Below are 13192 nucleotides of genomic sequence, written 5' to 3' on the forward strand. Positions count from 1 at the left end.
CTATATATTACTACTAAATAGTTTCAGATTAGTAAACTAAACAAATTGGACAACTCGTTCATAAATTAACCAATTTAACGAGAAATTCTTGTGTGAACCAAGTTCGCCACGTAGGATTATGAACTATCCACTCATCGAGGGACACGTGTCAATAATAAATGTGATAGCCAATCATTAAATACCATATTAATTATAGTTAAAATATGATCAATAAATGAAATAATTAATGATTGGCTATCACATTTATTATTGACACGTGTCCCTCGATGAGTGGATAGTTCATAATCCTACATGGCGAACTTGGTTCACACAAGAATTTCTCCAATTTAACACACCCAACAAAATTTACTAGCTGTCATGAATTTTCCCTTCCCTGGCTTATGGGGTACCATCCAGATCACGTGTTTATTTCTTACATCTTACTCGTACTTCAAATTTACCATTTCACCCTTTCTAAGTCAAACGAAACGAGAGCATTATTTTATAAAACACGGGATTCATTTTTTTTATTTAATAATTACTACTCGTAATGATAGGCTTCACACTACTTTCTTTTTTTCTTCTATCTTTTTTATCATCCAAATCGTTTTGGTCTAATGAGGTGTCTCCCCCAATACCGTGTGATCAATAATCACTCTTCTTCTATTTTTTCCTTATATATATGTATATTTGTAATGCATCAAACCAATTCATAGCCAAACAAATTTAAAAATCTTTAAAATTTTCATTTCTTTCTTCAACCGAGTTCATTTCTTTTTCTCTCTTCAACCAATCTACATTTGTTAGATAAAACCAAGAAATTTTAAGTTGTAAAAAACTTTAAAATGGGCTCTTTAGAGGAAGCTCAGATTCCGCTATTGAAACATTTAGTTCATAAAGTTGATCAAGAAGATGAAGTTGAGGAAAAGTTTTCAAGAAAACTTTGGGTTGAATCACAAAAACTATGGGAGATTGTTGGTCCCGCGATTATTAGTCGTCTTGCTTCTTTTTCGATGCTCGTTATAACTCAAGCTTTCGCTGGTCATTTAGGCGATCTTGAACTTGCGGCCATTTCCATCGCTAATAATGTTATCGTTGGTTTCGACTTCGGTCTCTTGGTAATATATAATACTTTTTTAATTTCCCGTGTTGATTAGTTGAAAAATGATATTTGCATTCTTTTTTATTAAATCTTGACATGCTTTTTTGGTGTTTTGTTGTTATGTTTCAGTTAGGAATGGCGAGTGCGTTAGAAACATTATGTGGACAAGCATTTGGAGCCAGAAAATACTACATGTTAGGAATCTATATGCAGAGATCATGGATTGTTTTATTCTTATGTTGCGTTATTCTTTTACCAATCTACGTATTCGCGTCTCCAATGCTCAAGCTTTTCGGACAGCCGGACGATGTAGCCGAGCTTTCGGGACTTGTTTCCATCTATCTGATACCTCTGCACTTCAGCTTTGCGTTTATGTTTCCATTACAGAGATTCTTACAGTGTCAGCTTAAGAATTCAGTCACAGCTTGGATCTCTTTCGTTGCCCTAGCGGTGCATGTGTTCGTGAGTTGGCTGTTTGTTTCTCAGCTTCAGATGGGCGTGATCGGAACCGCCATGACTTTGAATTTTTCGTGGTGGGTTCTTGTTTTCGGACATCTGGGTTACGTTGTCTGCGGTGGTTGTCCTCTTACGTGGAATGGTTTCTCCATGGAAGCTTTTTCTGGTCTCTGGGATTTCACCAAACTCTCTGCTGCTTCTGGTGTCATGCTCTGGTAATTAATTAATTAATTTGTTAAACATTTGTCTGTAAATAAATAATTTTTTGATTTCAGAAACTGATTTTATTTTTGTTTTTGACAGCTTGGAGAATTGGTATTATAGAATACTGATATTGATGACTGGGAATTTGACCAATGCAAAGATTGCAGTGGATGCCTTGTCTATATGGTATGATTTCAAAAATTATTCTATAATTGTAAATATGTAATGCAGTACAAATTTGAATGCAATTTTAAATTTTTCTCATATTTGGAGGACTGATAAGATAAATTATTTATGTGTTTGACAGCATGACCATTAATGGATGGGAAATGATGGTTCCTCTTGCATTCTTTGCTGCTACGGGGTACTTTTTTTACTTTCTTGTCTTCATTACTTTTTTTACCAAATTACCTTTTTTTCTCTTAAATTTTACAAATTCACCCATTTAACTTTTAGATATTAAAATATAACAAAAAATCATAACTTATAAATTTTAGAAAAGAATAATTTTAATCTAAATTTTGGAGATGATTATAATTATTTTATTATTTATACTCCAATTGATGTAATATCTTTTTATATTCACATTTATTATTTTAATTTATATTATAAAAATAAAAAAAATTATATTAATTATATAATGGGCATTCAGAGGGACGATAAAATAATATAAAAATATCGGATGTCCTCATTCGCAAATCTTAAAAATATTTAGGATCCCTTCATTTAGGGAAAGGAGCAATATTGGAAAATTTCTTCTGAGGACAAGTTTTCTGCAAAAATAGATTTTTTTAAAATGTAATAGATGAATATTTAATTAATGATACATTTCATGTGGTTAACAAAACTTTCAATATTAGGTAAAATTTAAATAATTGAAGTTGACAAATGTGAATAACTGTCCAAATGCATATAATGGTAATTTGTATGTATACTTTCTGTGGGATTTAATACATTTGCTTGTGTCTGACTCATTTGCTTAAATTATTTATATATTTATAAGTTTTGATGTGGCAGCTTTATATTTTTTTGGTATATAAGAAAACGATTGGGCAATCTCTTATCATAATGGCATGGAAGTAGGACAACCAACCAAATCAATTTTCACCATATTTTTTTTTAAAAATAATTTACCCATTTAATATTATTTTTTAACATAATTGCCCATTAATTTTTTTTTTAATGATGCAGAGTAAGGGTGGCAAATGAATTAGGAGCTGGAAATGGAAAAAGGGCAAAATTTGCAACAGGAGTGGCAGTGGGAACATCAATAATAATAGGATTTTTCTTCTGGTTATTGATCATGTTATTTCACGATAAAATCGCTTGGATTTTTACTTCAAGTGAACCGGTTATTAAATCGGTTGATCAACTCTCAATTCTCTTGGCTTTCACGGTTCTACTCAACAGCATCCAGCCGGTTCTTTCTGGTAATTTCTTTTGTCCATTTTTTTAATTTTATTATATAGTATAAATTTATTTAATAATGTATGAAATTTAAGTGATTTTTTTTCTAAATTCACAAGCTCACATTTACTGAAAATTGGATTCCATCATTTCACGTGTGTGATAGTCCAGCAATGAAAAATTGCCATATAATAACTATTATTTGGCTCTATTATTGGGACAAATAAATAAATGTAGTTTTTTTAATTATTATTATGAGTTGTAATTCTTGACTTTTTCATGGATCTATATAACTGTGGCATAATCTAAGTTAGACTCTGATGCCGCATTTAAAGGAGTTCTTTGTAGGGTTACATAAAAAAATATCGAAAAAGCATATTATATAGTACATAAATTCAATAATTAATTTAATTTTTGATTTGCAGGTGTGGCTGTGGGATCTGGATGGCAAAAATATATAGCATATATAAATTTGGGTTGCTATTATTTTATTGGGGTTCCACTCGGATTCGTAATGGGTTGGGTCTTCAATCTTGGAGTTATGGTAAGTTTCTCTTTTAATATTTTTCAAAATAATTTAGAAAATTTAAAAAAATTTAATAAAATTAAAGTGTCTTATTTTATATTTTAATATAACTTAAATTTAATTACAGGGAATTTGGGCTGGAATGATATTTGGTGGAACAGCAGTTCAAACATTGATATTAGCTCTAATTACATATTATTGTGATTGGGAAAAAGAGGTAATTATAACCATCTTATAATTTTGTTATTTAATTTAGAAATCGATGTGGTGTTATGATTGGGACAAAAGGCTGAAATGATGTACTAATTTATTCATTTTGTATTTGAAATTTTGCAGGCAGAGAAAGCAAGCACGCTTGTGATGAAATGGTCAGAAGTGAAGTGAATATAATTAATTTTAAAACCATTTTTGATATTAATTTTTTACATTCAAAATGTAAATTCGATTACTTCTTACATTATTTAAATCACTGCTATGTATTACTACGAGAGTTAAATACTAATTTAATTAGTATACATAGAGTATATATTGTTTTGTATCAGCTTTACCATATTAATGAATATGTGATATTTTTCAATACATGAATAATGCATATAGAAAGAAATCTTGAGAATTGATTTATAATAACAACATTAATTAATATGTTCTTCACTCTATCTCCATCGTGACAGCTACTTTATTTTAATTGTTTTAAGTACTTTTTTTATATAAAAAAATCATTAATATTAAATGATGATAAGTATACGCGTGTCATTTTATAAAATAAAAATCAAACCACATGATAATTTCTCATCATAATAAGTTTTAAATAAAAAAATTACCGAACTCTACATAAAATAAAGGACAACCGAATTATTAATAGAGAAAATACAAACAAATTTTTTTATAAAAAAAAACAACCACTATAATAAAAAAAAATTAGAACTAATCTAACCTCAAAATGATTTCATCTTTAATCTCGAAAGATTTTTTGATTTATCTCTAATTCTTGATCATTTACATATAAATTGTAAATTAATGTACTTCATTGATAAATTCAACCAACAAACCAATGAGCAACCTTAAATGGTATAAGCAACGTCAAATTATTAAGTTGTAGGTTTGATTTTTCCTACAAGCGCTCCCCTTTTCAATTATTAAAAAAAATATTAACCAATAAAAAAATTCATTCTATATAAACAAAGCAATTTGTAAAAAAAATGGTAATCATTAACTGTAATGAATAAACCATTAACAATAACCAAAAAAAGAAGATCTATACAGCTAAAGTTCTTTTATCTGAGAAAAAGAAAGAGAGAGTTGTTGAATCTTCAAGTCAGTATAACTATTTTAATATGATGTCTAGTGTTGAAACCTTATTACCTCTTCAATTTATTTTTATTGAGGCCTTAATTACTTGGTTGATAATCTTTTCAAAAAGTTAATTATTCATCATTAAATACCAATAATTGTATTTGGTTTGTTTTATTATTATTTTAAGTATATTAATACGTAAAATGTTAAATAAAATTTTCATTAAGTAATTAGAATAATTAAATTTTATTATATTTAGATTTCTTAGAAAGGTTAATTTCTACTTAAAGAAAATTTATATTGGGATTATTTTACATATATTTAAAATTTAACAAACTACAATCTTATATAATTAAATATAATTAATTTTTTTTTATCAACCATCAGCATGATTAAAGTAATGTTTTTCTAATAATCACTTTCAATAATAAACTACCCAGTCCCACTATATAGTTATAAACTTAAATTTTATCTACCGTATGTTAGCTCAATTGATCACAAATGTAAACATTAAACATAAAATTCAAAAAAACCAAAATTCAAATTCTATATTCCACAAAAGGGGATTTATTGCAAGTATTTGTTAATGAGTTATTAAAGACTTGTATTAAATGAGAGATCAGGCAATAAAATGCCAAAGTCAGCTTCCTCAAAAATTTATCCAGATGATCGAATTTCGCCCCTAAAAAATAGTCGGACTCCGCGGAGAGTTTCCACTTCAACCAAAAAAAAAAATTGTTAGAATGTGCGTGGAAGGTCTCAAAACTTAGAACTTCCACAGATGTAGCAAAAGTAGGGAGCATGCAACCCTACTTACTTGGATCTATTATTAATTACTCCAAATTTTAAATCAATGTAACATATATATGTCCACGAACAATGAACCTATACTAACTTATAAACAAACCACTCGCAGATTGCTTTATGTAGTACTTAAAACGTAATTTTTTTAGAACTGCTTGAACTGGATAAAGTAGATTCATAAATAATTGGTAACATAAAAAACTTAAATTTTTACTAAACAAACTTAAATCAATAAATTTTGCAACATGTAATGTCGAATTATAACAAAATAATACTTGACCAGAACAAGAACACACCAAAAGAATTTAACTTGTCAAGAAACTTAAAGCAAAAGCTTAAGTGAATGCTCCAACAATTTTGATTGTATCAAAGACCATCATTGCAAATACAAAATTATAAGTCAAAGACAAATAAACTTTCACAAATAGAAAATTTATATAAAAAAATTAAAGAAATCATCTCGAAAATTCTTCATGTTCAAGCTTTTGCAATGAATGGTGTAGATCAACGAACATAATTCTTCATGTTCAAATAAATATGAGAAAATCCCTATCAAATAAGAAAATGTTAAGAAGAAACTTCGATACATTATTATACTAAAAATATTAATTTTTTGAAAAATAAATGTTAACTGAAAATAGAAACAATAAAAATATTCTACAAATTAACAGAAAAATATTAACAAAAATAATCAAGGCACCGGTCCCATTATAAAAACAACAAATAAAGACAAGGTTTCCAACTGATTTGGACTACATACATATTTTATTTTGTCTTATGACTTTTTTTATGAATTTTAATTGTACACTGCATGCATTAAGTGGACCAAAATATGAATTCATTTTGAATATTTCAAAATCAGATCTCATACTTAGACATCTAAATTCTTCTTCAAATGCAATATTGGAGTATTTTCTTCAAAATACAATATGGAAGAATATACCTTTTTATTTTGTATGATGATAATTAATAAGATAGCATTTACAACATTTCACATCGAAAATAAAAGAATAATTGAATGATTTATTAACTATCAAATTAATTTAGATTAACCACTCCAGACCAATAATTTAAATGCAAAATCAATCAACAGTTGAATTCAGGTTTTATAAGTGGTAATAGAATTTGATATGATTGTTGTAGAGGTGGACACGGTTCGTAACCCGGCGGTTACGGTTCGGAACTGCCGGGTTACGGTTCAAGAAAAAGTGGAACCGGTCCGGAACCGCCTAAGAGATGGTTATATGACGGTTCGGAATCGGACGGTTCCGGTTCCGGTTTAGGACAGTTTAGAAAAAAAATTAAAAATAAAATTAAAATTTAATTACTAAAAAATATAATTTAACAATAAAATAACCCACGGAGATATTATTACAAGAAAATAAAGAATTTTTTTAAAAAAAGTTCAAATCTTAACCAAATTTTTAACTAAAACAAATATAACATATATTTTATTGCAAAAGTAAATATATTATATGATAAAAATATAATATATATTTTAAATATATAATATATATATATTTTTATCAACGGGTTCGACCCTTAAACCGCCGGTTCTGACCCGGAACCGCCGGTTCACGGTTCAACAAATCTGGAACCGGCCCGGAACCGCCCTTTATATGGCTCCGGGCCGGTTTTAGTCCGGTTCCGGATTTGACCGCTTCCGGGCCGGTTCCAGACCGGTTCACGGGCTGACCCGGCCCATGGCCACCTCTAGATTGTTGAGTTAAACATGAAAGGAAAGGCGGCATTTATTAGAAATATTATTTTTATTAATGGATAGAAGTAATTGATTACTATAAATTAGTGAGAATATGATGTGCATATAATATGTGCTTATAAATTAGAACTATTTAATAGGTGGTTGAACTTTCACACTTATAAACTCATTTATATTTGCATTCTTTAGCAATGTCAGATTATCTTTAACATTTTCCTTTAAATACAATCGGGACTGGACATCTGATTGTCATTTAAAATTGACTCATCTTGAAACTAAAACTTTTGATTTAACACGCAGCGGCAACACCGGACCGGACTGCTGGAAATGAACATCCAGACGGACAACCGGTAAATTAAGAATCTGGGCCAGACCCACTAAAATTTTGATCTAATACGCAGCGGCAACACCAAACCAGACCGCTGGGATTAAACATACAGACGAACAACCGGCAAATTAAGAACGTGGGCCAAACCCGCTCTGATACCATATTAGAAATATTATTTTTGATTAATCGATAGGAGTAATTGATTATAAATTTGTGAGAATGTGATAATCCACATGCATGTGAAATGTGCTTATATTCAACCATGACCTAATAACTAGAATTAGTTAGTAGATGGTTGAACCTTCACATTTATAAATTTATTTATAAAATAAAGTTAAACTATTTTAAAATAGTTTATAAAATTTAATTATGAATTAATACGAATTAATCATTTTAAACTAAAAATTAGATTTGAAAATGAATATGAACGAGTTGGATTGCACTGTTGCAGTACTAATTTTCTGCAGCCTTTAGATTTAGTCTGGTGATAAAAAGAAAAGTATAGTCTAAATCTGATAGTAACTCATGTCGGCTAATTCAGAAATATAAAATCTTAAGTAGCTATAGACTAAGTCATGGCTGCTTCATGATTTCAAATAGTCAAGAATTTCATAGCAATTAGACTAAAATATTTTTTTAACTGCATAATTCAATTAAAGAACTAATTCTAGAAATCAACCAAAGCAAATTGTAATAAAATTAAATATATGGAATTCCATTCTGTAAGTGTTATTTTATATAACGAAGAAAGAAACATTTTTAAATTTAAATAATTTATTGAATTGTATTCTAGTAGTATAATATTTCATATGTTGTCTTATATAGAATTTTGAAACGTCACTAACCATCTTTTCATTTTTGATTATCCGTACGTAACAATAATATATTATTAAATCTGATTCGTTTGAGTTGTTCAATATATATATATATATATATATATATATATATATATATATATATATATATATATATATTCATTTTATTTTTTATATACATATATACTTTAATATTTTCCTTTTGTTTTATTTGGCAAATGAAATAATAATTTCAGCTAATTTTTTAAGATTTATTGGTTGAAAAAAATCCAAAACTCTGCCGTGGACATTAATTATTTAAGTTTTCTAATTTTATTCATTACTAATTCCATTTTTAAAAAAATAAACCATTTAAACGAACACATAAAGAATTATGTTCGTTCTTTTAATAATTTTTTATGAGATTTAAAAAATACAAATAGTGAACTAGTTATTTTATTTATATGTTTTATGTTAAAATATGAAGAAATTAATACTTTTGAGAATAATTATGAGTACAAGTAATTTTAAATTACTTGTCAAAAATTGAAAATGGCTTATAATTTAAAGGTTTTTTTTAACAAGTATCTATATTACAGCAAAATATTTTCAAAAGTACTAGCTATACTTTTAAAATTGAAAAATACAATACTCACTTTTTTTTTTAAATTATACTTTATTAATTATAAAAATACAATAGTCATTATATAGGAAATGTATTTAGATAAAAGTTAAAACTCTCCTACAAATAAGATTTTTTCAATTAAGATCTTTTCAAATGACACTACTAGAAAACAGCAAATTAGCGACGGAAATTTGCAACGGAATAAATTTCCGTCGCTAATTTGCTTCTTTTGCGACGGATTCAGCGACGGAAGTATATCCGTCGCTGAATACATCAAAATTTTGGGCGGGAATGTCCCCGCCATATTTTGCGACGGCCAGACCGTCGCAATTGTCATTAGTGTGTCGCAAAATTTGGCGGGGAGTCTCCCGCCACTTATTGGGTGCGAAATATACTGCGACAGATATAGTAGTCCGTCGCAATGTTCACTGTAAGTGAAACGGGGCGTTTCACTTACAGTTGCGATGGATATTAACAGATTAGCGACGGACAATAGTCTGTCCCTAATCTTACCCTATTTCAGATTGTGCCGTTCCTACCCCATTTTCTCTCAAAACCCATTTTCTCAATTCCTGCCGCCGTTCCTACCGCCGTTCCTACCCCTATTTCAGTTCGTCTACCGTTCGTCTACCGCCGTTCCTATCCCTATTTCAGTTCTCTCAAAACACTATACATTTTGTTGCGTTATGTAAAATATAACATGTTTTTATATGAAAACGTTCTTTTTCTGAAATTGAGTTTTCTTAAGAATGCAAATAGTAGATTTTACTGGTTATAATCGTCGTTAATAAAACAGGGAAACAGACGAAAAAACGAAAATTTTCTGCGCAAAAAGTTTGTGATTTGCGACGGAATCAATCCGTCGCAACAAAGTTTGTGATTTGCGACGGAATCCATCCGTCGCAACTCACAAACAGTTTGCGACGGATTGATTCCGTCGCAAAAGTAATTATTTTTGCGACGGATGGATTCCGTCGCAAAAGTAATTATTTTGCGATGGATTGATTCCGTCGCAAAATTAATTATTCCGTCGCCAAAATCGTCTCCCTTTTCATTTTTTGGGAGACGAAATTGGCGACAGTTTGTTGGATATGGCGACGGGCTTTCCGTCGCCATTTTCGCGACCCTCTGGTCGCTAATATTTTAGCAACCAGACTATTTGCGACAGACATATTCCGTCGCAAATCCGTCGCAAAGTGATATTTGCGACGGATTTTGCTTAGTTTGCGACGGAATTGTCCGCCGCAAATAGCCTGATATAAAGTAGTGTGAAATCAATTAATATCTTTCCAAAATAAAGCAATTAAAGATCTTTTCAAATAAAATCAATTAATTTTTTTCCAAAATCATATTTAAATAAAATCAAGTGTAATATTTCCAAAAAATACGGTTTGATTAACCAACGGCAAACTAACAGATTACTAACGGTAGACTTAAAATAAATTTTGTTTAAAATGCACAATTCAAGTTTATTAAAAAGGTATTAATGATATATTAAACATTACTTAGCTATAGGTTTGTCAACGGTTTACTCACGGTACACTAAAAATAAATTTATTAATTTTTTTAAAGTACATTTTATTTAAAATGCACAATTCAATATTAAAAAAAACTTTGTTACAGTATATATATAGTAAAATAATAATTTACTTAATAAAGCGGTAAATAGTAATTACAATCTCACTGCTTGCTAATTCACGTGATAACTGGCAAGCAAATAATCCTGATTCGCCTCTGAAGCACGAACAGTGGACGAGTTTAGACAAATAAAATAATGATTAAAATATACTTTAACTCTAGAGAGCACTAGACACCACATAGGACTAGCACAAACAATAAATCACGGTAAAACAATTCAGAGCAAACACAATACCCAATAAGTAATAACGCCCAATTAATACAAGTCAATTGAGTTCTTCCTTTAAAATCCATTTCATAAATATTATTTAATAATCTTTAAATAATAATTAATTTCCAAATAGTGGGTTAGCCGAGATACCAATAACTACCAACCTAATCTCACTTGTCGGGTGACCCAAGTCGAACCCGACTCAAAACATTTATCAAATATAAACCCGAGTTTATATTTATAAAAAATAATTTAATAAAATAATAAACCATTAAAACAGAACTCAATAACTTCAATTTCAAGTAACACGAGTTACAAACCAAAAACTTAATCAAATACGTTTTTAAAAAAGAAACGATCAAGGACTAAATTGTAATTTAGCCTAAAAATGATATGCCAAATTGATATTCAAAACCTTTTATAATTACCCGAGTAATTATATAAATTTAAGTTATAAAACATTATCATTTTTAATTTGTCATTATATAAATCGAAACGAAATTTCAAAACGACAATAGATATATATAACTTGAGGAATTCAATAGGTTTAAGAAAAACAATCCAGTGACTTAAAAAACCTTTAACCATAAACAATTTAAAACAACTAATGACCATTTGACACATCATCGTCTTCCTCCTACAGCATAACCCAACTTAACCAACATCAACAATTCACAGAAACAATCTGAAATCTCAACCTTCATACTTCAACTATTTGTTAACAACAATACAAAGGATCAAGAAACAACAAATCCAAAATCCAAGAAAACAAAGGTTGTCACAATCCAAGATGACCATAGTTCATTCCTTGGAAAACAACAACAACAACAACAACATTACAGAGCTTAAGAAAACCGAGAATGAAGCCAACCGAAACCGATGGGCAAATAACAAACTGAGATTCAACACTTAACAACCCAATAATCAATAGACTAATATCATTAAACCACAAAATCATAGCTAAAGGAACTAAAGAACTCGGCAGCAACAATGTCAAATAGAGGCAGAACATAACAAAGAAAAACGGTAAAACGGCGGCGCTTAATACGGGATTGTTTACATACCGTTTCAAATTCCGAGACTTAATGGAGAATTGAGGCTACTCTCGCCGAGACGAATCAAAACTGAAAATAACGTTATAACGAAAAAGAGTGATTGAGAATACTGAGACATCGTTTTCAGCAAAAACAATGAATAAGAAAAACTTACACATTGCTGCGAAGGGATGAGGGTGAGGATGATTGATTTCTGAGGTTTTGAGAGCACAAATTACGGCTAAGGTTTGATACAAATGCAGGGGAAATATTAGGGTTTAGAACGTGATATATACAGTGAGGGAAATAGGGTAGATATCGCGTGAAATCGGGAAGGAAACGTGCCCCTTCACGGCTGTGAAGCCGGTCTCGTTCGAGACTTGTTGGTCTCGAACGAGACCTACAGAAAAGATGCAGGTCTCAAACGAGACTTGCAAGTCTCGTTTGAGACTTTTGTCAAACGAGACCTGATTCAACCAGAAATTACTTCAACCACGACCCAGCCCAGACTTAAATCAAACCAAATTTCAAATCGAACCACAAAAATTGCAAATGAACCTAAATTATTACCAGAAAAATTCAAAAAAATTACGGGTTATTACAGGTCTGTTTTAATAATTATTTATATTTGTTTAAACCCGTCGACTGTTCGTGTTTCGGAGACGAACCAGGATTAGTTGCTTGCCAGGTTATCACGTGGATTAGCAAGCAGTGAGTTTGTACTTACTATTTACCGCTTTATTAAGTAAATTGTTATTTTAATATCTATATATTGTATACGTACAATTGCGATTTGTTTTTCCATTATGACTCTTAGTTGGAACATGCTACCTAATAGGCTTTATTAGGACTGTGTGCGCACCAGTAAAGATCTGGATAAGGTATATGGTAAATTGTGGTAACTCGGTGTGAGCATAGCTCTCGGGACCAAGTAGAGTAACTCGGTGTAGTTTAGCTCTCGGGACTCTGGTTATGGATTAAGTGCGATCGGTGGCAACTCGGCGTGGCTTAACTCTCGGGACCAGGCCTACTGAATTTAAGTACATTTTAGTATATTGTGGATTAAGGTTC

General features: G+C 30.1%; 1 protein-coding gene across 1 annotated transcript; it reads left to right on the forward strand.

The window, feature by feature from the left end:
* Positions 1 to 685: 685 nt before the first annotated feature.
* Positions 686 to 4253, forward strand: LOC126657341 (protein DETOXIFICATION 27-like). The gene is made up of 8 exons (XM_050352014.2): positions 686 to 1097; positions 1211 to 1752; positions 1841 to 1927; positions 2049 to 2105; positions 2933 to 3171; positions 3574 to 3692; positions 3802 to 3891; positions 4011 to 4253. Exons 1-8 carry the CDS (start codon positions 825 to 827, stop codon positions 4056 to 4058), a joined length of 1455 nt encoding a protein of 484 aa, XP_050207971.1. The 5' UTR covers positions 686 to 824; the 3' UTR covers positions 4059 to 4253.
* The last annotated feature ends 8939 nt before the right edge of the window (positions 4254 to 13192 follow it).

Source organism: Mercurialis annua, linkage group LG7 (genome assembly GCF_937616625.2).
Source record: "Mercurialis annua linkage group LG7, ddMerAnnu1.2, whole genome shotgun sequence".
Lineage (NCBI taxonomy): Eukaryota > Viridiplantae > Streptophyta > Magnoliopsida > Malpighiales > Euphorbiaceae > Mercurialis > Mercurialis annua.

Excerpts from the sequence above, each read along its gene's own strand:
- LOC126657341 (XM_050352014.2), top strand. The coding sequence starts at position 825 with ATGGGCTCTTTAGAGGAAGCTCAGATTCCGCTATTGAAACATTTAGTT. Across the intron at positions 1,098-1,210 it reads GTTTCGACTTCGGTCTCTTG|TTAGGAATGGCGAGTGCGTT; the intron begins GTAATATATAAT and ends GTTATGTTTCAG. Across the intron at positions 3,172-3,573 it reads CATCCAGCCGGTTCTTTCTG|GTGTGGCTGTGGGATCTGGA; the intron begins GTAATTTCTTTT and ends TTTGATTTGCAG.